At 35.2% G+C, this 27,473-nt stretch overlaps 1 protein-coding gene across 3 annotated transcripts in view; it reads left to right on the forward strand.

Moving 5' to 3' along the window:
- FSTL5 (follistatin like 5) overlaps positions 1-27,473 on the forward strand; it is an 839,965-nt gene that overhangs the window by 673,073 nt on the left and 139,419 nt on the right. For all 3 annotated transcript variants that reach the window (XM_068990059.1, XM_068990060.1, XM_068990061.1), the window contains exon 9: positions 2,723-2,857. In XM_068990059.1, coding sequence (XP_068846160.1) covers positions 2,723-2,857 — 135 coding nt within the window. The remainder of the gene's footprint in view (positions 1-2,722; positions 2,858-27,473) is intronic.

Genomic DNA, 27,473 nt, shown 5'->3' on the forward strand with positions numbered 1-27,473 from the left:
GTAGTTTCTGGTGAAAAGGTTTAGGACTGGTGAAGTTATTTCTTACTTCTTGGACAGTTTATTTTGGTTTGAAAAGATATAGGTGAAGAGAAAGATATGTGGACAGTGGAGCAGGTGAAAGATGGACAAATTTTTGTGGAAATCAACAAGAAAGAAGGAGGGGATGATCTTGGAATGAAGCATAGAAACTTTCCTTTGAGAAGTAAATAAAAATGAAGATGTTGATGACAACAGAAAGTTTGGATTAATTTCTTTATTTTTTAGCTTTTATTGAAATAAAGTCGACCTAAATTTTGTGTAAATTTAAGGTGTACAGCGTGATGAACTTTTTAAACTTATGTACTGTAAAATCATTTGAGTTAACTTTCTAATCATGTGTATGTGTTTAATGATTTAAAGAGGAAAACCACCTGCTTAAATTAAGAAGTTATTATTTGCTGGAAAACATTAAACAAAGAAAAAAGATTTGAAATAAAAGTGAAGTAGGGTATGAAATGCATCTAACTGTAAAAGTCAAGTAACATTCTGTAAACTGAATATTGTGAATTTGAAATTTTGTAAATTTCCTTATGTAATGGTCTAGTAATATATTTAAAAAGTAGGTGCAGGGGACGTCATCTTGTTCTAGTTGTGAAATCAGATGTGTCAGGATGATAAATTAACCAAGAAATTGGTAGCTCTGGCTATGGAATAGAAAATATCTAGAAATGCTAGCTAATGTAGGAAAAGAGTGAAAGACAAGTGCATAAGTTAGAAAAACATATATGAATTTTGGGAAGAGAAAATTTGAAGAATAAATTAACTTAAGGGTTTCAAAAGTTCAAGAGAATTCACATTGTTAAATGCGTGGTCTTTGGAGAGGGTCATGTTTCACACAAAAAAAGAAGCTGATCTGGGCTAAAATATTGATACTTTGTTTCCTCCCCATCTTCTAGAGCATGGGTTTACAAATGAAGGACCCCAGACCAAATCTGGAAAGCTGCCTATTCTTGTAAATAAAGCAATATGTTTGCTTGTTTTCTGTTTTTGTTTTTAGTTCAGAGCCACACACATTTTTAAAAATATTGTCTTTGGCTGTTGTCAGGCTGCTATGGCAGAGGTGAGTAGTTGGCACAGAGACTGTGTAGTCCACAAAGTTTAATATATTTACCATCTGGCCTTTTTGACAAAAGCAAAAACAAACACAAAGCCTGCCAACTGCTTTGGAGAAGTGATTCTCAACAAATGATGGAATGGAAGTGTGCAGTGATATTTGTAAGAGAAAGAGGTTTGAGTGATTTCAGTGATTAGCCTTCCCCAAACACTCACTGCCTCTCCATATCCCCATAGGGATGACATTTAAGCTCTTTTCCCATTGGTTTTTTACCTCTTTCCCCAAATAGCCACTCTGATTATTTGATCCCCATCTCTATCAGGAAGAGTCATGCTCCTTTTTACTGCAGACAGAACATGATGTCCGAGTGATTGGACAACAAGGAATATATACATAAACCCACGCGCTCGCGCACACACACACATGCACACAAAGACACACACGCACACACATAGAAAAAAAGAAAGTAAAAGAAAAGATGCAAACCTAAACAAATGAGGACTAAAAACACTGAAACTTAGGCCATGATAGAACAGAAATCCAGCACTTATTTTGAGGGGAGTAAATTGCATAAGATCATTCTAGGAGCTTAAGTTTAACTAATCTGATAATTAGTTATTATCCAGGACTATTAAGGGACAATGTATGTAAAGGCTTCCCAGATGGCTCAGTGGTAAAGAATCCACTTGCCAACACAGGAGATGAGGGTCCAATCCCTGGGTAGATGCCATAGAGGAGGAAATGGCAACCCACTCCAGTATTCTTGCCTGGAAAATCCCATGGACAGAAGAGTCTGCAGGCTGCAGTCCATGGGTTGCAAAGAGATGGACAAGATTGAGCAACTGATCATGCACACATATGTAAAGGTACTTCATGTTCTGCTAATGTATAGTAAATGGGTAATTATGCCCTTGTTTACACTTTGAGGAGTGCAACTCATTATTCAGAGATTAGCTTCAAATACTCTTTTATCAAGATTTAAAAATTGGGTTAATCAATCCCTTAACCCTTCGGTTGACAATGATGATATCAATTCCATATGATAATATTGCTTAGATTAGGTATATTTCTTGAAAACAACTGAAAATCTTGCAAAGGAATTATGTATATTTTCTTTCTGTCCCCTATACTTAATAATTCCTAATGTATAATGCATATGCTTGCTCAATGGAATGGCATTATACTTATATGATATAGCTCACTTAATTCCTTTATGACATGTATTTTGACATGTATTCTCTATGAATAAACCATATTGATATTAATTAAAATTTTTGTAAAAGCTGAGGACAAGGTGGATCCTGAATATTAAAAATGAATACAGAAATGAAATTATAGCTATCAACATGTAACACTTCTTATGCAAGGTAGGGAGTATGAAATGAATACAAAATATACTGTGTGTGCTTTTGATAAGTAATATTGGGATCTGTGTAATAGAATGACAGCACAATTTATGAAACACTTGAATGCATTAGAAATAACTTAGCATGTCTCCAAAGCATGGAAGTGGGAAGGAAAACAGTTTAATTAGGACAAGCTAAGTGAACTATTTGACTGTGTAATCAGAAATGACTATACCAAAGCTGAAATTGTAGCTTACAAGTTGCATTTGCTTTCTGTTTTCAGCAAATTGCAGTGAGGTTCATATTAGCAATGTGCGCTATGAAGATACCGGAGCATACACTTGTATCGCAAAAAATGAAGCAGGAGTGGATGAAGACATCTCTTCTCTTTTTGTGGAAGATTCTGCTAGAAAGACCCGTATGTATTAAATACACACACACACACACACACACACACACACACACGGTAAAAAAATCTGCTTGCAATGCGGGAGACCCAGGTTCAATCCCTGGGCTGGGAAGATCCCCTGGAGAAGGGAATGGCAAGCCATTCCAGTATTCCTGCCTGGAGAATCCCATGGGCAGAGAAGCCTGGTGAGTTACAATCCATGGGGTCGCAAAGAATCAGACATGACTGAGTGATTAACACATACACACACACATCATACTCAACTTTAAAACTAAGCTTTTTTCAGAAACAGCAGCATCAGAAAATGCTAAGAAATGATCAATTAATAAAAAAATAAACAAAAGCAGTTTTCATATATAGGAAGGATAGAATTCTTGAAAAAAGTAGGTTGAAAGGTTAAGTACAAGATTGTGAAATGTTCAATATGACATGAAAGTGATTTTGTGTTTTTGGCATATGTATATAAGCTATTTTGAGTCCTGTCTTCCCATTTCCTTACACAGGAAATTAAATCCTTTGGAAATTCCCTCTCCTCAATGATTTGGGATTCTTGGTCCCACAATACAGCCAAGGGGTATCCTATAAGCTTAATACCATAATATCATTCTTTTTTTCTCTTCTGCACTGTAGTCAGTGGTCCAATAGCTGTCCATCAACCTTTTTCTGCTGCAGGTAGAGAAGTAAGCCACCTGAAACATCCACTGCCCTGGCACCAACACACCATGGGCTATTCTCTACTTACTGCTTGAAATCCTTTGTCATCACTGTACATGTCTCCTGTTTTCCTCATGAAGTTTTAACTTTAATGGTCCTACTTAACCATTTTTACCTGGTGAAAGGAATATGATGGGAAGGAAATACTAAAGATGAATTTTTGGTTACAGCTGAACTATAATATTTAGAACACAAAGTACTCCTGTAGCATTGATCAAGTAAGCTACCTATAGGGAAAGACTCAGACACTTTCTTCCTCTGGTACACATGGCACACATGGCTATTTTCAGATTCTTTTCTCAATTTGCTTCGACTGACTATTCATTCTCCTTGCTCCAAAGTCAATCTGTAAAGTCTATCTACAACTCATATTAGTCTAAGTTTTTCAGGGACTCTGATATTTTGAGAATTCTTTATATGCTAATTTCTCTGAGCCCCAATTTTAGACAAGGTTCAAGCATTGTCCCTTGTATGTGGGGTACAATTTTGGGGTGAATCCAACATTCTCCTGTCAATGGTTGTTCAGCAGCTTGTTGAAATTTTGGGGTTCTCACCATAGAAGATGAGCTCACATCCTTCTACTCTGCCATCTTAATAATACAGTACTTGGGTGCAGTTTCAAAAATGACAGAATGATCTCTGTTCATTTCCAAGGCAAACCATTCTGCATCACTGTAATCCAAGTCTATGCCCTGACCAAAAATGCCAAAGAAGCTGAAGCTGAATGGTTTTATGAAGATATAAAAGACCTTCTAGAACTAACACACACAAAAAAGAAAGATGTCCTTTTCATCATAGGGGACTGGAATGCAAAAGTAAGAAGTCAACAGATACTTGGAAAACAGGCAAGTTTTGCCTTGGGGTGCAAAATGAAGCAGGGCTAAAAAAGTTTTGCCAAGATAATGCACTTGTTCTAGCAAACATCCTCTTTCAACAACACAGGAGACAACTCTACACATGGACATCACCAGATGGTCAATACCAAAACCAGATTGATTATATTCTTTGCAGCTGAAGATGGAGAAACTCTATTCAATCAGCAAAAACAAGACCAAGATTGACTGTGGCTTAGATCATGAACTCCTTATTGCCAAGTTCAGATTTGAATTGAAGAAAGCAGGGAAAACCACTAGGCCATTCAGGTATGACCTAAATCAAATCCCTTATGATTATACAGTGGAAGGGACAAATAGATTCAGGGGACTAGATCCAATAGAAAGAGTGCCTGAAGAACTGTGGATGGAGGTTCATAACATTGTACAGGAGGCAGTGATCAAAACCATCTGCAAGAAAAAGAGAATGCAATAGGCAAAATGATTGTCTGAGGAGGCCTTACGAATAGCTGAGAAAGGAATAGAAGCAAAAAGCAAATGAGAAAAGGAAAGATATATCCATCTGAATGCAGAGTTACAAAGAAGAGCAAGGAGAGGTAACAGAGCCTCCCTCAGGGATCAATGCAAAGAAATAGAGGAAAACAATAGAATGGGAAAGACTAGAGATCTCTTCAAGAAAATTAGAGATACCAAGGCAACATTTCATTTAAAGATGTGCACAATAAAGGTCAGAAACTGTTTGGGTCTAACAGAAGCAGAAGGTATTAAGAAGAGATGGCAGGAATACACAGAAGAACTATCCAAGAAAATATTTAATGACCCAGATAACCATGATGGTCTGATCACTAACCTAGAGCCAGACATTCTGGAGTCCAAAGTCAAGTGGGCCTTATGCAGCATCACTATGAACAAAGCTAGTAGAGGTGATGGAATCCCAGCTGAGTTATTTCAAATACTGAAAGATGAGGCCACTAAAGTGCTGCACTCAATATGGCAACACATGGAAAACTCAACAGTGGCCACAGACCTGGAAAAGTTCAGTTTGTATTCCAATCCCAAAGAAAGGCAATGCCAAGGAATGTTCAAACTACCACACAATTGCACTTATTTTGCACGCTAGCACAATGATGCTCAAAATTCTCCAAGCTCAGCTTCAACAGTACATGAACTGAGAACTTCCAGATGTTCAAGTTGTATTTAGAAAAGGCAGAGGAACCAGAGATCAAATTTCCAACGTCTGTTGGATCATAGAAAAGGCAAGCAAATTCCAGAAAAGCATCTATTTCTGCTTCATTGACTGTGCTAAAGTGTTTGACTGTGTGGATCAAAGCAAACTGTGGAAAATTCCTAAAGAGATGGGAATTCCAGACCACCTTATCTGCCTCCTGAAAAATCTGTATGCAGGTCAAGAGGCAATAGTTAGAACCGAACATGGAAAAATGGACTGGTTCCAAACTGAGAAAGGAATACATCAAGGCTCTATATTATCACCTCGCTTATTTTTCTTTTATGCAGAGTACATCATGTGAAATGCTGGCTGAGTGAACCAGAAGCTGGAAACAAGTTTGCTGGAAGTAATATCAATACCTTCATATATACAGATGACACCACATTTATGGCAGAAAATGAAAGGAATTAAAGTGCCTCTTGATGAAATTGAAAGAGGAGCGTGAAAAAGCTGGCTTAAAACTCAACATTCATAAAACGAAGATCATGGCATCTGGTCCCATCACTTCATGGCTAATAGATGGGGAAACAGTGGAAACAGTGACAGACTATTTTTTTTAGACTCCAAAATCACTGCAAATATTGATTGCAACCATGAAATTAAAAGACACTTGCTCCTTGGAAGAAAAGCTATGACCAACCTAGATAGTATATTAAAAAGCAGAGACATTACTTTACCAGCAAAGGTCCATCAAGTCAAGGCTATGGTTTTTCCAGTAATCGCATATAGATGTGATAGTTGGACCCTAAAGGAGGCTGAGCACCAAACAATTGGTGCTTTTGAACTGTGATGTTCATGAAGACTTTAGAGTCCCTCGTACAACAAAGACATCAAACCAGTCAATCCTAAAGGAAATCAATCCTGAATATTCATTGGACGGACCGATGCCGAAGCTGAAGCTCCAATCCTTGGGCCACCTTATTCAAAGAACTGGCTCATTGGAAAAGACTCTGATGCTGGGAAAGATTGAAGGCAGGATAAGATGGGGATGACAGGATGAGATGGTTGGATGGCTCTGCTGTCTCAATGAACATGAGTTTGGGCAAGCTCTGGGAGATGGTGATAGACAAGGAAGCCTGGTGTTCTTCAGTCCATGGGTTCGCAAAGAGTCAGACATGACTGATGGACTGAACAGCAACAAAACATTGTCCCAGCAATCTTCTTATTCCTCTTCAATCAGTGTGTAAATGAGGATATGAATGGATCCAATGAGGAAGGAGACTCTTATCCAGGTCATGGCTACCAGCATTTTTGTACTATATTGTGTCTGGCTAGTACAAATACTTTTATAAGCAAATATTTTAAAATAAAATTCTAAAGTAGAAAATGAAAAAAAGAAACTCAGTTTAATGACCTAGATAACATCCATGAAATTTTGTTTACTCCTTTTATATATTTATGCTAAATACCAATTTTTTATTTACATCCTGTTAGAAATTAATTTTAGGAAAAGTAGTTGAAAACTTTACTTGTCCTTGTCCTTTATGATGCAGACTTTAATTTCAACTCTGTATTTTAATTTTCTTTCAATATTGGTCATATATTTTTCTGCATATCTCTGTTACAAAATTGAAACATCTAGCCATAGTTTCTTTAATCAATGAATCATACTATCTACCATCATGGAAATTTATGAAAATTTTTACTGGAAGATTTAATAAAATTTAGTCATATTGTTCATTTATTTATCAACAGTTCATGAAATCATGTTTGCACTTTATTTTACTTATTCCTTCAAACTCTTGCCGGTCAAAATAAGTATTTTTAAATAATTTTGAGATTATGTTCACAGATATGCTGTTAAAATCAGAAATGCTATTTTGATAAGATATAACAGTGCAGCCTTATTACATTTGTTTATGGAATTTTCAAAGCCATCTTATAAGAAACAGTACAAGAGAAAGATTTAGAGATTTTTGTTTTCTAAGTCTGGAAGTAAAACGTTTATAGATATTACTTATGTACTTAAATTATGTGAGATTTTCAAAGAAAAAGCAGAAAACTAGATTTTATTTTTAATTAATTAGCGAATTTTAATAAAATTTTTAACATAGAGTCTACCTTCTCAATGTATTTTAAGGGCACAATACCACATTGTTAAGTACAGGGTCTAAGTTGCACAGCAGAGCTCCAAAATGTATTCATGTTGCATAACTACAACTTTAAAACCATTGAACAGCTCTTGGTTTCTCCTTTCTCCTCTTCCTCTGCCAATCACCTTGTATTTTCTGCTTTTATGATTTTAATTTTCTTAGATATCTCATGTAAGTACAATTACACAGTAACTGTCCTTCTGTGACAGGCTTATTTTAATCAACATAATGTCTTCCAGGTCCATCCACATGGTTCCTTCTTTTTAAGAGTGAATAATATTAAGTTATATGTATATACAATATTTTCTTTATCCATTGATTTGTCAGTAGCTATTTGGGTTATTTCCATATCTTGCATGGTGTGAATAATGCTGTGTACAGCTATGTCTTTGATTCTGATTTCAGGTTTTTTCAGTATAGATCTACAAGTGGGACTGCTGGATCATGTGATAGTTTTATAGCTAAACTCCATGATGTTTTCCATAGTGGCTAAATCATTTTACATACCTACAAATGAGTCTAGACCTTCGAATTTCTCCACATCCTTTCCAATACTTTTATCTCTTGCTATTTTGGTAGACAGGTATGAAAATAATATCTCATTTTGGTTTTGATTTGCCTCCCTGATGATTAGTGGTGTAGAACACTTGTTTATATGGTCTATTGGGCATTTGTATGCCTTTGGAGAAATATCTATTTATGTCCTTTGCTTATTTTTAAGATGGTCTGTTATTTTTTACTATTGAGTTATTGGAGTCCCTTTTTTTAAAAATTAAATGCTTACCAGATATAAAGCTTGAATATATTTTCTCCCATTCCATAGGTAGTTTTTTCACTCTGTTGATTTTTTATTTTGCTGTGCAGAAGCTTTTAAATTTGACATACTCTAACTTGGCTATTTTTGCTTTTGTTACATGTGCTTTTAAGAAAGTTATAGGCCAATATACCTAATGAATATAGTTACAAAATTCTTCTATAAGATATCAGTGAACTGAATCCAGTGACATATGAAAAAGAACATACACCATTGTCAAATGGGATTTGTCCCTGGGATGCAAGGATGGTTTAACATAAGGAGATTAATTAATGTGATTTGCACATTAACAAACTATACTATAAAAATAATTTGATCATCCAATAGATGCAAACACAACATTTAAAACATCTTTTTATGATAAAAGTTCTTTTTACAAAACTCTTTTACAATAAAAATGCTCAGCAAACTAGATTGGAAAGAATTTACCTCAACATAGATAAGCCCATAAATTTTTAAGCTCACCACTAACACTGTACTCAATGGTAAAAAACTAAAAATCGAAACAAACAAAAAAATTTCCCCTCTAAGATCAGGAACAAAACAAGAGTACCCACTTTCATGCTTCTATTCAGCATTATATTAGAATTCCTAGCCTTAGTAATTAGGCAAGGTAAATAAATAAATGTCATTCAAATCCAAGGAAGGAGAAAAACTGTTTCAGTTTGCAGATTATATGACCTCAAATAGGTAGAACCCCAAAGACTCCAGAGCCACACACACAAAAAAACCTCTTAGAATTAATAAACATATTCAGTTAAATTGCAGAATACAAAGTCAACATGCAAAATCAGTTGTCTTTCTATATGTTAACCGGGTATATTTGTGAGGCAATAAAGAAAACAATTCCATTTTTCAAATGCATCAAAAAGAATAAAATACCTAGGAAAAATTTGACCAAGAAGGTGAAAGCCCATACATTGAAAACTATAAGAAACTGATTAAATAAATTGAAAAAAACTCAAATAAATGGAGAAATATCATAGTACTCTGTGCTCATCATTAAAAGAATGAATATTTCTGAAACATCCATCCTAACCAAAAGAATCTCTGATCCAATGCTATTTCCATCAAAATCTCAGCAGCATTTTACAGAAATATATTTTAAAAATCCTAAAATTCATATGGAACAGCAAAAAATCTAGAATAACTGAAACCAACTTGAAAGGAAGAAAAATTTGAGAGTTAATTCAAAATACATTGCAAAGCTATAGTAATTTAAACAGCTTGTTATTGATATAAACAGAGACATGTAGCCAAATGGAACAGAAAATAGAGCCTAGAAATAAATCACATGTATGCCGTCAACTGACTTTGACAAGGGCTTCAGAATACTCATTGGCTAAAGGGTAGTCTTTTAAAAAATTGGTGCTGGGAAACAGTATCCACATGTAGAATAATGAAACTGGACCCCCATCTACACCGTATACAAAAATTAGCTCAAAATAGTTAAAGACTTAGGTATAAGACCTGAAAATGTAAACCTCTTCTAAGAAGACATAAGGGAGAAGCTTCCTGACATTGGTTTAGCTGTAACCAGTGGATTTTAGCTGTAACACAGATACCTAGAACATCACTAATTCATGTCTATATTCTACTATTTTATAAGCATGCAAACAGTTTCTTTGTAATAAAAAATTTGTCTCTCATTTAAATAGAGACTTTTAATTTTTGTTAATTTGTTTTCCATAAATGTTCTGCACCATTATAATAGATACAGTTGTTAATGTGAAAGTAGCAATTTTTAGAAAGTAGTGCATATAATTAAAACCAGGATAGAGTTAAATAGGTAAGCTTACTGAGTATAATATTATCAATGATAAAAGAGAATAAACAAAGTGTGAGACTGTGTAGTACAAAGCAGTTTTCCTTGGGATGTTTCCTAGTACTCAATAAACTGTCAGAATTTTGTATAACAACACCAAAATAAGGGGGAGGACACATCAGGAAAAACCACACCCCTTTGTAAATCTCTAACTTAAGAATTGCTCTGGGTTCTCTTCTAGTAGTTCCATGTACAAAGGCTAATAATATTAATTACACAAGTCACATTTGTATGTTGACAGATAAATATTCTCAAAAATGCAGAGGAAACATTCACAGACCAATCAATGATGACTTCACTCTTTTTATTTGCACATATTAAAAATTATTGACATATCGACCTTCAGCAAAAATAATTTTGGAGATTTTTTTCCTTTGAGCAATGATGAGATACAAAGTACAGTTGACCCTTGAAGAATGCAGGGCTTAGGAGCCCCAACTGCATTTGCAGGTGAAAATCTGAGTGTAAACCTTCAGTAAGCCTTTGGTATCTGCAGTTCCACATCCATGGATTCAACCAACCACAGAATGCGTAATATTGTAGTGGACAGTTATTGGGAAAAAAAAAAAAAAAAGCAAAAAACCTGTATAAGTGTACCCACAATTCAAACACATGTTATTTATGTATCAACTGTGTATCTAAAAAGCAGATTTCTCTAATTGAAGAGCGTGGATTTTGCAGTAAGACATGAATTAGAATTATTTTTCTACCATATAATAATCCTATGACTTGGAGCTATGACTTAGCCTCTCTGAGCTTTAATATTCTTATCTGTAATAAGGCATAGATACTAATTCACTAAGAGAATTCTGTGCGGATGTAGAAAAGCACACACTGTAATGCTGGACATTTTGCCAACTCCTACCAACCTTCTGAAAATAATTACTTACTTCTTGCTAGAAACATTGATAAAAATCATTTTAGTAAGACTGGAAAATATAGTAATTGTTTAGAAATCAGAGAGTTACCAAAATAAATGAAATATGTACATAGATTTATGGATAGGGATAGATGTAGGGATAGATGTAGATAGAGATATGAGTGTATATTAACACCTATAGTATCACATATCCAAATATAAAATATTATTATTGTCATCATACTGGAAATTGACCCTGCTGAGAAGAGTATATTTTTTCCTTTAATGTAGATATTAATATATTTTGAGTAAAAATAACTATTTTTCCAGGGTCCAGTTTTGCTAGATTTAAAGAAAAAGCTTTACTTTATTTCCCCTTTACATTGGTCAATTTTCATTTCTATTATGCTAAAACAATATGTGGTAAAATGATTTTCTTCTGTTTTCAGTTTGAAAGGGGCAGAGAAGTATTGAATCTCCTGTAGACAGCAATAAAAAGCAGAGAAAGATTTACAAGTTTGGGGCTAACTGACACAACGCAGACTTTAACCATGGGTTCAGAAAAATCATCTAGTTATTTTCTGTGTAACTGAATTCTCATAGTAGTATCAATCTCATTTTTTTCTTATATTTCCCAGCAATATGATGCTGTTGAGAGACAGATTCATGCAAAACTTCACAGTCCATGGGGTTGATATTTGTGTGTCTGGATCTTTGAATTTGAAAACCTTGAGTTATAGGTCCCAACATGCTGACAAAACTCACTGGAAGTTTTGTCATGTGACAAAACTTGAACTACAAGAAAATGCTGTAAGATAATATAATCTCCAGTTACATTAGGGTTAGGGCTTGATGACTAAGATTTAATGGAATGGTATACAGGGAGAATTTAAATGCAGAGAACTGTAGAAATGGGCCCTAGACAGTTGTGTAGTGCTTTTAACAGGGAAGAGAAGATGATTTGAAATATGTGAGGGGGTTTAGGTAGAGGTAGAAAGTTATTTATTTGGAAACATCTTGCACAGAGCACAAGCACTCAAAGCACTTACATTCCCTCCGGAAGGCAATCCTCAGAGCATAACAATTCATCTTCAGAATTATGGTAAATGAAAAGCAATACGAACGTAGGCTACTCTGGAAAGCTTTCAAGCCTCTGCATGTGTTAAATACTAGGTGCTGATTATACGACATCTTTCTGGGATTTTAGTAAAGGATATGATTAATCTAACTTATCACAAATATTGGAAGATAATATCTAAATACATTACACTAGCATATATACATATGTACATATATACATATATATATACATATATACACACACACATGTTTTTCCTTTTCTGATTGTCACAAGCAGTATTGCTTTGGAAATATTGGCTTATTACTACATTACTTACATTAGAATTAACTTCAATAGATTAATATTTGTTGGCTATCATGAACTAAAATTAATTATTGTTCTTTAAATGAATGTTTTAAATGAGATAAACTCTACAACAAGGTTATAAGAATGAACAAATTACATAAATATATGATGTCCATATAAGTTAATAATTATTATAAAATGTGATAACTATTATTCACAATACACAGATTTAAAAATATGGTGAAACATAGCCATTTGTACCTAAATATTCCAAAAGCTATATAAATGTTTAAGAAGTACTTACCTAGTTTAGAAGTAGAGGGAAGGGTCTTAAAATAGGTTAAATATGATATTTTTACATTTAAAGGCAGTTTAAGTATGGTGTCACAAACTTTGGAAATAGAGCATATTCTGGTAACATGAACAAGTTGATTAACCTTTCTAGTCTTCATGTACTTTCTATTTTTAAAGAATACAGAAAATACTTCTAAAGAGCAGTTGTATAGATTTAATGAGATCGTTTATGAATGGATTTATCCATGTCTACAGAGGCTAGTATAGTATAAATGAAGAATAGTATAGTCTATCTGGTATGAAGTAAAACTTAAAGTGTTAGTCATTCAGTTGTGTCTGACTCTTTGCAACCTCATGAACTGTAGCCTGCCAGGTTCCTCTTTGTCCATGGAATTCTCCAGGCAAGCATACTGGAGTGGGTTGCCATTATAGATGGACCCAAATGCACCAGTTATCAATTAATAATCATTTTTATATTCAACCAACATGAGTTAGGTAGAATAATTAGGAATCTGAAAAATCTGTGGTTAGAGATATGGTGTGGACATCATAGCCAGGGTGATATTTTAATCCTGATAGTTCTGAGCTAAGAGCTGGAGTCAAAAAGAATCAAATAAAAACAAATATTTGAGAAAAATTAAATAAATCAATAAATGATATTATTGTTAACTTTATTTAGCATCCACTGAATGCTACTCAATAAAAGTACTATACTCAAAACATTTTAAAATAGAATGAACAATTCACACTTATTCAGAAAAACACAAAACTGTTAAATATCTCTCACAGACATTTACATATGAGTAAACTTTTTATGAAACATAACACACTAAGGATAATCAGACTCATGTCGAGGTTAACCATGCATGATAAGCATTAATTATTTTTATTATTTTTCATTATTTATCTTAAATTCTAATGTTTATGCTCTCAATTTGGTCAATGACATTGTCACATCCTGTGAATTAGTATGTTTCATAAATTGTGTCATCTGTTGACCCAAAACATGCTGAAATGATCTGCCTAATGATTTCCATATCTGAATCCTATTTTTTCAAAATAGCACCCTCTTCAATGTCATTAAATAGACCCTGTTTCTAACTCATTGCCATTTTCTGCACAGTGATAGCGGCTTGTCATCTAACAAGAGGCTATGTGATCCGAATGTCGTCAAACTGACAGGTTTACAACAATCATCAGTAATCCGGCATCACTTGCCTACAAAACAAAATACTACTCTAAGTTTTCTTTTGTTTGTATTTTTCTATTGCTTCCATTTTGTCTGCAGGGCTTTATATACCTTCAGTGGAATATTCCTATCTCATCTCATATTACACAATGACAATTTGCCTAATTTACTTTATGATAAAATTAGGAAAGTAATGATGACATTTTGTTTATATTTCCTCAGGCATGCACACTAAATAAGCTTATATACAGTGACAGTACTGAGTATAAAATCTCTGTGAAACATTTATAAAATCTGGGTACTAATATTTTGTTATTGATGTTCAGGAGAAAAATTTTAGGACTCACTTTAATTCCAGAGGCATTATACTTGGTGAATCTTTTGCAGAATAGCTGATACAGGTGGCCTCCAATTTTCATAAATTCAATTTAGGCCACTTTGCTTTTATGAAAAACTTACATGTATCAGCATTCCCTAACCAAAAGAAACCCTAAAAGGATTTTCATTTTATGAAACATGGTAAAAAGTTAAAATCATGTTCAGTCTGTTATGCTGCAGCCTTTAAAGAGTCTTAGGAAAGTGTGTCCCTTAGCCAAGTGTGTTCTAAGGTAATTCTCCACTTTATGACATTTTGGCTTGTGAAAGATTTCTCAGGAACACTCCACTTTTGGATAGAGTGGAAATCTGTTTTTGGAAACCTGTAGTTAGGTCCAAAACAAGGTTAGAATTATCACTCCATGATTCTCTTAGAGTTCTCAGATATAAGAACTCTGTCAGAAAATGGTATTGATGTTTGAAGAGTTAATAATTTAGAAAAAAAAAAGAAAAAAAAAAAACATGCCCTTCAAATTCCCAGCTTCCCAGGTGAGGGGCTGAAGATATCTTTTTAATGTTTTATGAAATCTAAATTTTTATCAGCTGTGTACATAGAGCCCAGATTATACATCTGTGTGCTCTTTAACCTCTGTTTGCCCGAATTATCTGGATTCTTACAAGAACTGATTGTTACATGAACATGCCAGAAAGAGTAATGAGTCAGACAGTTTGATTATTGTTCATCCTCCTTAGTTGCTTTACTTTCCAAGTTTGTGTATATTTCCATATTTCTGTTGAAATACTATGAAATGTTATTAAATATGAATTTTCTTAAAATTCGGTTTTCTAACTCATGCAGTAATATCATGTGCCAATTTAAATATCTTTCACCTAAATTGATCTATTCTCTAATGCATATATTTATTCTAGACTCTGCATAATAAATAAAACTTTTAGAAATATTCCAACAATTTTAGCAATATTTTAATAAAACAATTATTAGTGAATAAAATATTTCCATTTTTATCTGAAATATATCCTTATAGAAAGTCAAAATGTATTTCTAGGTAATGTTTGGATTCAGAAGAATGAGGTTATACCATACATTAAGTAAAAAGGTGTGTTATATTCTAATGTAATTATTATAATGGTACTTAAGTAAAGACTATATAGATACATATATGTATATATTACATCCACAATTGTGCTAATTATGGTTGTGCTGTGCTTAGCTGCTCAGTCATGTCCAACTCTTTGTGACTCCATGAACTGTTGCCCGCCAGGCTCCTCTTTTCTTGAAGATTCTCCAGGCAAGAATTCTGGAGTGGGTTGCTGTGCCCTTCTCCAGGAGATCTTCCCAACCCAGGGATTGAACCCAGGTTTCCCATATTGCTGGCCCAGGGAAGCTGCTAATTATGGTCATGCTAATATTAATATCATAATATAATTTTAGGGATATGGTTCAAAGACAGAAAAAATATCATAAAAACAGTAAGATTAGATTAAATTTAAGAAGTCTTAATCATAAGAGTTTGCCCTCAAGATATTGGCAACTTAAAAAACTAATAAGAACTTAGAATCATAGATTGATTGATTAATGCAATGATATATACATAGGGAGATAGGCAGATAAATATAGGGGAAACAATTTATATAAAACTAGGCAGTACTTTTAAAAAGACTTTGACATTATCTATTAGAGTTGATTTTGCATATGCCTTGGAAAGCAGCAATCACATATATTAGAGAAACATTGAATGGCCATATATTCAGAAGTTTTTTAGGAAGAACCTGCCATGTACTTAGTATTTTGAAATAATATAGTTTCATTTTATGTGCCTTTTAATTACTTCCATATTTCTATGGTAGCTAAATTAATTTAATTGAAATACTTTTTACAATGGCTGCAATTTTATTTAAATAATTTAAATGTGTTTGAAGCTGTTACTTTCCCCAGTACATGAATACTATTTCAGCATTACTCCAAATTTATTTGTTGTCTAATGTCTGTTCGAAAAGGGATATTTACAAAGTTTATAAAGTTAACATGTTTCATTGTAAGGCAAACAAAAAATGTACAGAGAACAATAGATTTGCTGGTTTGTGTTTTCACCTAAGAAATATTCACTGCGGAAAGAACACACACAAAGAAATATGCTGCTAGAATACAGCTAACACTGAATAAGATAGCTCTGAACTTTCTGAAAGGCTATAGTTTAGTTGAGTTAGAAGTAAAGGACAGCTAGAATAACATAATTGCTGCAATAAACACACAAGCCAAATGTGATAGGATTGCAGCCCCAGAAATATCAAATTCCAACTGAGTTGCATTGCATAATCCTTATTGAGGTGATGACATTTGAGTTACTCTTTGGTGTGTAGTAGTAATTGTACAGCTGGAAACTTGGAAGTGTGTCAACTCAGGGAAGAGTCATGAAGAACATGGTGGGTTTTATTAACTTTGTGTAATATAATCATACAAAGATTTGTTGAGAATTTGCAGAACATAGTGAGAATGAATTATTAGGTAGAACCAGATTAAGGGAGCGACTGAACTGAACTGACTGAGATTAAGGGAGGCATTGAAATTTAAGAATAGAAAAAGTCAAATTAGGGTTTATTTACATGCTATATTTCAGCAAAGGAAAAATAAGTTATTTGGGCTTCCCAGGTGGTGCTAGTGGTGAAGAGCCTGCTTGCCAATGCAGGGGACTTTAGAGACACAGGTTCGATCCTGGGGTCAGGGAGATCCCCTGGAAGAGGGCATGGCCACCCACTCCAATATTCTTGCCAGGATCATGGAGAGAGGAGGCTTGTGTGCTATGGTCCAAAGGGTTGAAAAGAGTCAGACACAAGTGAAGCAACTTAACATAGCACAGCACAGCCATTATTTAGCAATTACCTTGGAGAAATAACCCCCATTTTTTTTTTTTTTGGCTAGATTTCATTGTTAATATTTAGTAAACGTGTGAGTAATTTTTTTCTCAGCGGGGTGGGATTAATTGAATTGAAATTGACAACATAGTTGATAAAACCAATAGTCTTCTGTGTTGATCGTTTAATCTCAATATGGAAAACGTATTGTGAAAATTTGTTTCAGTGTGCTACTGGAACATAGTTAACATGACCATTCAGTATAAGGTTGAATCATCTTCCTTTTCTTATCTTTTGATAAGTATTTGGTATAATGGCGTTTCTCAAAATATTAGTGTTACTCGATTTATCAGTCTATTTGAACCTCTAAGAAGAAAACATTCAGAAAATATTATTTTTGTAATAAATAATCATATTAAAATAGTCGAGAACTAAATTATGCCTTAGGCTGTTTATGCTTATTAATTTGTAACCAAAAAATTAGAGCAAAACTGGCAATGAAAAGACTCAATTATAATAATAGTTAAAAGATAATCTACTGCCACCTTTATGTTTTGTGGTCCTTAAGCAACTTTTACTTCATACCAATTGGTGCAGTGTTGGCCAGTACACAATTCTCAAATTAGTCTCAAAGACTAATCTGAGTTTATTTTGTTTGATACTTAAATAAGTGGGTACTCTGCTCATCAATTTATTTTTAGAATATATTATTTCACTCCAGACTATTTGGTTAGTCTCATATTTTTAGCATGTGCTTACTTTATTTTGCTTTTAAAAAATTATTAGGGAAATTAACTCAATTGGAGATATTGGTATAAATGACATTTTAATGAATCCAATATTCGAAGATACTTGGCACAGTGTTTAGCACATAACAAGGACTCAATAAATGTGTTCTGGTTACTGATATTGTTATTATTCCGGACCATTAATTTTTAGCTTTAAATTAAATATTTAAATTTAATATTTCCATAAATATATTGAAAAATTGCTAAAATTATGTAATGGTAATAATGGATAAAAGTGAAAAATCCTAGGAATAGGACTATTCAAGAAAGAGTTACAGATTAAATATTTTATATTCTGTTTAACAGAAAACTATTTTGAGGTTCAGGTTTATTTAGGGATTGCTTATACTTTTATCAGCATGTATAACAACTGCCAATTTGTTTACTCTTGTATCTTATACAGTCTGTAGCTTTTGTGAAGCTTAATTCCCTTTTTGAATCTCACAGCCACAAGAAACATTTTATGCTTATGTTTGAAAAAAAGCTCTTGGAACATAAGATTTCAGGGTTCTATTCAAATTGTATCATTTTCCTTTGCCATTCCATCTTTTAGAGAGTGGGAAAGACAAGTTTCATAGTGAATGTTAGTTAAAAAATACATACTCATATATGGGAGGGAAACCATTTTTATATCACATTCCCAAAGTCATGCCTAACAGCATCTTATTTTCAAGAGTGAGTGATAATTAGAGGTTACGTGAGTGGAGTCCTTGTCACATCAGAAGACTTCGGCTGAAAATGCCTCACGTTTCAGTGCCAAGTTCACTCTTCACATAGCATGGCTGGCTCCACCACTTGGCATAGTTTATTTCTCTTCCGGTCACTTCCCTCTCAGCATCTTTGACCACGTTCTCTTCTCTATGCCAGTCACTGTAGCAGCTCGAGTGTTGCTGTTGTCTGTTCGGCCCTTTTCTCAGTGCTGACAATGGAATGAAGAAAGGCAGCTGGCACTGTTTTCTTTTCTCAGTACAGAATCTGTATTAGTTGGGATGGGGACAGGAAAGGAGAGGAGAGGAAAGAGAGGAGAACAGAAATGTTTCTTTCTTGCATAATTTTCCATCATTTGTTTCTCCAGTGACAATTTGAGGTAGTGATTCAGCTGGCAGAAATAACAATAATGTTTCAAATGAAGAAGTGTATTTAAAGTAATCAGGGCAGTAACTCCAAATTTCTAATTTTAATGTGTAGTGGTGATTTTTTTACCTGGCTTTAGAAACTGATATCACTTCTTCAGACTTTAATTTTCCCTTCTAACATGATGAGGAAGAATTTTGTTTCTCAATCTCATCTTCAGGCATTTACAGCTAGTGAGGACAGTAACTCTATGGACAAAATGTTAGGCTCCTGAAAGGGTAGAGATTTAAAATCAGGTAGCATTATGACCAGGAGTCTTAATGAGACAAGGTTCTATCACTTCATGGCAAATAGATGGAGAAACAGTGGAAACAGTGGCAGACTTTATTTTTGGGGGGCTCCAAAATCACTTCAGATGGTGACTGCAGCCATGAAATAAAAAGATACTTACTTCTTGGAAGATAAGTTATGACCAACCTAGACAGCATATTAAAAAGCAGAGACATTATTTTGCCAACAAAGGTCTGTCTAGTCAAGGCTATGTTTTTTCCAGTGGTCATGTATGGATGTGAGAGTTGGACTATAAAGAAAGCTGACCGTTGAAGAATTGATGCTTTTGAACTGTGTGTTGGAGAAGACTTGAGAGTCCCTTGGACTGCAAGGAGATCCAACCAGACCATCCTCAAGGAAATCAGTCCTGAATGTTCATTGGAAGGACTGAAACTCCAATACTTTGGCCACCTGATGCAAAGAACTGACTCATTTGAAAAGACCCTGATGCTGGGAAATATTTAAGGCAGGAGGAGAAGGGGATGACAAAGGATGAGATGCTTAGATGGCACCACCGACTCAATGGACATGAGTTTGAGTAAACTCCAGGAGCTGGTGATGGACAGGGAGGCCTGGCGTGCTGTGGTCCATGGGATCGCAAAGAGTTAGACACAACTGAGCGACTGAACTATAACTGTAAGAATCATAGAATAAAAAGAACGAAAGAAAATAGAAAAGCAAACCTGTGGATAACTTGAGACAGTTTTCTGATTTCATTACGTTGTCCTCTCTCTTTAAATATACTATTGAAATGTTTTAATTTTTAATTTAAATGTATGTGTGTGATCAATGGCTAAGTTGTATCTGACTGTTTTGCCAACCCCACAGACTGTGGCCCTCTAGATTTTTCTGACCATGGAATTCTCTAGGCAAGAATACTGGAGGGGGTTGCCACTTCCTATTCCAGGGGATCTTCCTGACTCAGGGATTGAACTCATGTCTCTTGCATCTCCTGCACTGACAGGAAGAATTTATTTTTACCACTGGGGAAGCCCATATGTGTGTATAAATAAATAAATAAATACATACATACATATATATATATATATATATATATATATATGCATGTACAATTTTTAAGGTTATTTTCATGTATAGTTACTGCAAATACATACAATGTATAATATTACAAACATTGGTTATATTCCCTATGTTATACAATTATATTCTTGAACCTATCTTACATCCAATGTTTTGTGTCTCCCTCTCCCTAAACCCTAGATTGCCCCTCCCCTACATTGATAACCACTAGTTTGTTCTCTGTATCATGTAAATCTGCTTCTTTTTGGAAATAGTCACTATTATTTAGTATTTTTCAGAGTCCACATATAAGTGATATCACACAGTATTTATTTTTTTCTGTCTGACTTATTTCACTTAGCATACTGCCCACTAAGGCCATTCATGTTGCTGCAGATGGCAAGATTGCACTCTTTAATGCCTGAGTAACATCCCATTATATGTGTATATATACCACATCTTCTCTGTTTGGCTTTTCCTGGGCATTTACATAGCTTCCATATCATGACAATTATAAATAATGCAGTTATAAACAGTGGGGTGCATGTATCTTTTCAAATTAGAACTTTTGGTTTTTGAATATGTATCCTGGAGTGGAATTGCTAAATCATGTGGTACTCCCATTTTTAGTTTTGCAAGAAACCATCATACTCTTTTCTACAGTGACTTGCATCAATTACATACCCACCAGCAGTTAATGAGAGTTCTCTTTTCTCTATATCCTCCCAACATTTGTTATTTGTGTTCTTTTGATGACAGCCTTTCTGAGCTATGAGGTGATATCTCATTGTTTTGATTTGCATTTCCCTGATGATTAGCAATATTGAACATTCTTTCATATTTGCATTTCTTCTTTTGAAAAATATCTATTCAGTTTTTCTGCCCATTTTTTTAAATATGGTTTTTGTTTGGGTTTAATTTTTCTGATTTGTTTTTTGATATCGGGTTGTATGTTGGATATTAATCCCTTATCAGTTATATCATTTGCAAGTTAAACCACCCCAAGTTTCACTTTGTTCATCTAAATAATATTTTTAAAACAGGTAGATAAATTCTAATAACTAGGAAAACATAAACTAGTAAGTGAAAATGCTGTGAAAGGTTGAGAACAAACACCTTGTGGTATCATCTTAGGTAGGACCTGCCATTCTCTCCCCACTAATGTGAGCAAAACAAAGAAACTTGCGCTTTTTTTTTTTTTTTTAATAAATACTACTTTTAGAATTACGTCAGAAAGAAGGAAAATTATTCTAGCGCAGAAAAATGCTAGGAAAGATGTCACGTTAACATTGAAATGGCCAGTGCAAATAATCTTATTTAACAAATGACTCAATGAACAAGTTGGACATGCCATGTACAGTTAACTCATCTTGGGATCATCAGGATATTTTGTAATTTGATAACCAGTCTTCCATGATTAAGCTGAAATTCCTTTATAAAATTCATTGTTAGTTTATAATCCTCCAATTAAGATTTTTACATTGAAATTTTTACTATATAACACATATTTTGGTTCTCTATCATAAAATTGTATGAGAACTAAGATGTATTTAAAGTACTTCCAAAATAAAATTTCAGGTCCAGGATTAGTCATCCTTTTAACCACGTACTTGTGGTTTTAGTGCTATAGGGTGAGGATTTAACAGATTGAGAATGTTTGGCTTTACATTATTGTTTAAAAGCAAATAAAAAGCAATATGGAATTTGCTTTATTCAATGCAATGCAAACACTTGAACCAATTTTTTAAAAAGACAAATTGAATTGACCAAGAATCTTGCCATTGGGTTGCTAATAAGGCTTTTCATATTTGACAAAGCCTGTCTGAAAAGACATGTAAATATCTCTTCCTTCACAGTGTATATACTCAAATATTAAACTATTTCTCTTCTTTAAAAAAGCAATATAAATGAACCATATTACTGCTGCAAGGTGCTTCATTCTGAGTCATAACATAAGGTTATTCCCCTTCTGGATCACAGCCTTGTCATAGTGCATGGGCTTGCATAACACAATGAAGCTACAAGCCATGCTGTACAGGGCCACATAAAATGGTTGGGTCATAGTGAAGATTTTTGACAAAATGTGGTCCACTGGAAATGAAAATGGTAACTCACTACAGTATTCTTGCCTCATGAACCCCATGGACAGTATGAAAAGACAACAAATATGACACCAGAAGATGAGTCCCCAGGTCAGAAGGTGTCTGATATGCTACCAAGGAAGAGCAGAGGGCAATTACTACTAGTTCCAGAAAAATGAATTGGCTGGCTTAAAGCAGGAAAGATGCTCAGCTATGGATGTGTCTGGTGGTGAAAGTAAAGTCTGATGCTATAATGAACAATATTGTATAAGAACCTGGAATGTTAGGTCCATGAATCAAGGCAAATTAGATGTGGTCAAGCAGGAAATGGCAAGATTGAACATAGGACATCTTAGAAATCAATGAACTAAAAATGGACAGTTATGGAAGAATTTAATTCAGATGATCACTATATCTACTACTGTGGGCAAGAATCCCTTAGAAGAAAAGTAGCCCTCATTATCAACACAAGAGTCTGAAATGCAATACTTGGGTACAACCTCAAAATGACAGAAAGATCTCAGTTTGTTTCCATGGCAAATAATTCAACATCACAGTAATTCAAGTCCATGCCCCAACCACTGATTCCAAAGAAGGTGAAGTTGATTAGTTCTATGAAGAACTACAGCAGCTTCTAGAACCAGCAACAAACAAGATGCCCTTTTCATCAGAGGGTTAGAAGGCAAAAGTAGAGAGTCAAGGGATATTTGGACTAATCGCACGTTTGGCCTTGGACTACAAAATGAACCAAAACAAAGGCTAACAGTGCTTTGTAAAGAGAAGACACTGGTCACAGCAAACACCCTTTTGCAACAACCCAAGAGACAGCTCTGCACATGGCCATCACCTAGTGGTCAAGCATAAATCAGATTGATTATGTTCTTTGCAGCCAAATATGAAGAAGCTCTATACAGTCAGTCAAAAAAATGAGACCTGGAGATGACTGTGGCTCATATCATGAGCTCCTTATTGCAAAATGTAAGCTTAAATTGAAGAAAGCAGGTAAAACCACTAGGTCATTGAGGTTACACCTAAGTGAAATCCCTTATGATTATACAATGGAAGTGATGAAAAGATTCCAGGGATTAGATCTGGTAGGCAGAGTGCCTAAAGAACTATAGGTGGAGGTTTGTAACATTGTACAGGAGACAGTGGCCAAAACAATCCCAAAGAAAAAGAAATGCAAGAATGCAAAGTGGTTGCCTGAGAAGGCTTTACAAATAGCTGAAGAAAGCAGAGAAGTGAAAGGCAAGGGAGAAAGGGAAAAAAACATACCCAACTGAATGCAGAGTTCCAGAGAATAGCAAGGAGAGATAAAAAGACTTTATTAAATGAACAAAGCAAAGAAATAGAGGAAAACAATTGAATGGGGAAAACTAGAGATGTCTTCAAAACAATTGGATTAGCAAGGGAACGTTTAATGCAAGCATGGGCATGATAAAGGACAGAAACGGGAAGGACCTAATGGAAGCAGCAAAGATTAAGAAGTGGTAGGAAGAAAACACAGAAGAACTATACAAGAAAGGTCTTAATGACCTGATAACCATGATGATATGGTAACTCCCCTAGAGTCAGATATCTTGGAGTGTGAAGTCAAGTGAGCCTTAGGAATCATTACCAAGAACAAAGCTAGTGGAGGTGATGGAATTCCAGTTGAGCTATTTAAAATACTAAAAGACGATGCTGTTCAAGTACTACACTCAATATGGGAGTAAATTTGGAAAACTCGTCAGTGGCCACAGGACTGGAAAAAGTCAGTTTTTATTCCAATCCGAAAGAAGAGCAATGATAAAGAATGTTCAAACTACTGTACATTTGCACTCACTTCACATGTTAGTAAAATTATGCTCAAATATCATTCAAGCTGGACTTCAGCAGTACCTAAACTGAGAACTTCCAGATGTATGAAGTGAAATGAAGTTGCTCAGTCATGTCTGACTCTTTGCAACCCCATAAACTGTAGCCTACAAGGCTCCTCTGTCCATGGAATTTTCCAGGCAAGAGTACTGGAGTGGGTTGCCATTTCCTTCTCCAGTGTATAAGTTGGGTTATTCTCCAGATGTATAAGTTGGGTTCAAAACAGAGGAACCAGAGATCAGACTGCCAGCATTCACTGGGTCACGGAGAAAGCAAAGAGTTTTCAGTAAAACATCTATTTCTGCTTCATTGACTACACTAAAGCCTTTAATTGAGTGGATCTCAAGAAACTGTGGAAAATTCTTAGAGATGAAAGTATCCGACTACCTTATCTGTAGCTTGAGAAACCTGTATACAGGTCAAGAAACGAGCTAGAATCATACATGGAAGAGCAAACTAGTTCAAAATTGGGAAAGGAGTATGACAAGGCTGTATATTTTCATCTTGTTTATTTAATTTATATGCAGAGTACATTAAGCAAAATGCCAGGTTGGATGAATCATAAGCTGGATTCAAGTTTGCCAGGAGAAATGTCAACAACTTCAGATATACAGATGAAAGTGAAGTCACTCAGTCGTGTCCGACTCTTTGCGACCCCATGGACCCCATGGACTGTAGCGTACCAGGCTCCTCCCTCCATGGGATTTTTCCAGGCAAGAGTACTGGAGTGGGTTGCCATTTCCTTCTCCAGGGGACCTTCCTGACCCAGGGATCGAACCCAGGTCTTCTGCTTTCCAGGCAGATGTTTTAACGATATACAGATGATACCACTATAATCGCCAGAAACAGAAGAGGAACTTAAGAGCTTTTGATGAAGGTGAAAGAGGAGAATGAAAAAGCTGGCTTGAAACTCAACATTCAAAAAATAAAACTAAGATTGTGGCATTTGGTCCCATCACTTCATGGAAAACAGAAGGGGAAAAAAGTGGAAGGGGTGAAAGGTTTTATTTTCTTGGGTTCTGAAATCAATGTGGACTGCGACTAAGCCTTAAAATCAAAAGACACTTGTTCCTGAAGTGAAGTGAAGTGAAGTGAAGTGAAGTGAAGTCATTCAGTCAGGTCCAACTCTTTGCGACACCATGGACTATAGCCTACCAGGTTCCTCTGTCCATGGGATTTTTTTTTCAGGCAAGAGTACTGGAGTGGGTTGCCTTTGCCTTCTCCAGGGGATCTTCCTGACCTAGGGATCAAACCCGGGTCTCCCTCGTTGTAGGCAGACACTTTTACCGTCTGAGCCACCAGGGGAGTCTGACAAACTAGAGAGCATATTAAAAAGCAGAGATATCACTTTGCCAACAAAGGTCCATATAGTTAAATATATGGTTTTTCCAGATGTTCTGTACAAATATGAGAGCTGGTTCATAATAAAAGGCTGAGTGTCAAAGAATTGATGCTTTTGACTTGTGGTGCTGGAAAAGATTCTTGAATGTCCCATGGATGCAAGGAGATCAAACAGTGAATACTGAAGGAAATAAACCCTGAATATTCATTGGAAGGACTGTTTCTGGAGCTGAAGTTCCAATACTTTGGCCACCAGATGTAAAAAGCAGACCCTGATGCTGGGAAAGACTGAAGGCAAAAGGTGAGTGGGGTGCAGAGGATGAGATGCCTAGATAGCATCAGCAACTTAACGGATGTAAATTTGAGCAAACTCTGTGAATCAGTGGAGGACAGGGAAGCAAGGGAGTGCTACAGTCCATGAAGTCTCAAAGAGTTGGATATCACTTAGCAACCAACAACAACAACATGAAGTTCTTATCTTTGAAGATATATTTCTCTGTATGTTTAACAAAAAATGTGTGTACATATGTATATAAACATATATGTTATCCATATACATGCACTTGTGTGTGTGCATGTCTTAGACATTATTCTAAGCAATTGAAATTATTTCCCTCATTGCATGCTCTTAAAATCTTCATGCTGTCTTATTTTCTGTTATCTTTCATGTATTTCTTAGAAAGCTTTTCTAGAAGAAGTTAACACCTATTGATTTATAACCAGCTTATTTTATGAGACATAATTCAGTTTCTACATGAACACTTTCTCAGACAGTGTGAAGTCCACATAATCTTTTTAATCTTGTTCAGTTCAGTTTAGTCGCTCAGTTGTGTCCGACCCTTTGTGACCCCATGAATCGTAGCACGCCAGGCCTCCCTGTTCATCAACAACTCCCGGAGTTCACTCAGATTCACATCCATCGAGTCAGTGATGCCATCCAGCCATCTCATCCTCTGTTGTCCCCTTCTCCTCCTGCCCCCAATCCCTCCCAGCATCAGAGTCTTTTCCAATGAGTCAGCTCTTCGCATGAGGTGGCCAAAATACTGGAGTTTCAGCTTCAGCATCATTCCCTCCAAAGAAATTCCAGGGCTGTTCTCCTTCAGAATGGACTGGTTGGATCTCCTTGCAGTCCAAGGGACTCTCAAGAGTCTTCTCCAACACCACAGTTCAAAAGCATCAATTCTTTGGCTCTCAGCTTTCTTCACAGTTCAACTCTCATATCCATACATGACCACTGGGAAAACCATAGCCTTGACTAGACAGATCTTTGTTGGCAAAGTAATGTCTCTGCTTTTGAATATGGTATCTAGTGTGCTCATAACTTTTCTTCCAAGGAGTAAGCATCTTTTAATTTCATAGCTGCAGTCCCCATCTGCAGTGATTTTGGAGCCCCCCCAAAATAAAGTCTTTCACTGTTTCTACTGTTTCCCCATCTATTTCCCATGAAGTGATGGGACCAGATGCCATGATCTTCATTTTCTGAATGTTGAGCTTTAAGCCAACTTTTTCACTCTCCTGTTTCACTTTCATCAAGAGGCTTTTTAGCTCCTCTTCACTTTCTGCCATAAGGGTGGTGTCATCTGCATATCTGAGGTTATTGATATTTCTCCCGGCAATCTTGATTCCAGCTTGTATTTCTTCCAGCCCAGCATTTCTCATGATGTACTCTGCATAGAAGTTAAATAAGCTGGGTGACAATATACAGCCTTGATGTACTCCTTTTCCTATTT

Source organism: Capricornis sumatraensis, chromosome 17, assembly GCF_032405125.1.
Source record: "Capricornis sumatraensis isolate serow.1 chromosome 17, serow.2, whole genome shotgun sequence".
NCBI classification, from domain to species: Eukaryota; Metazoa; Chordata; class Mammalia; order Artiodactyla; family Bovidae; genus Capricornis; species Capricornis sumatraensis.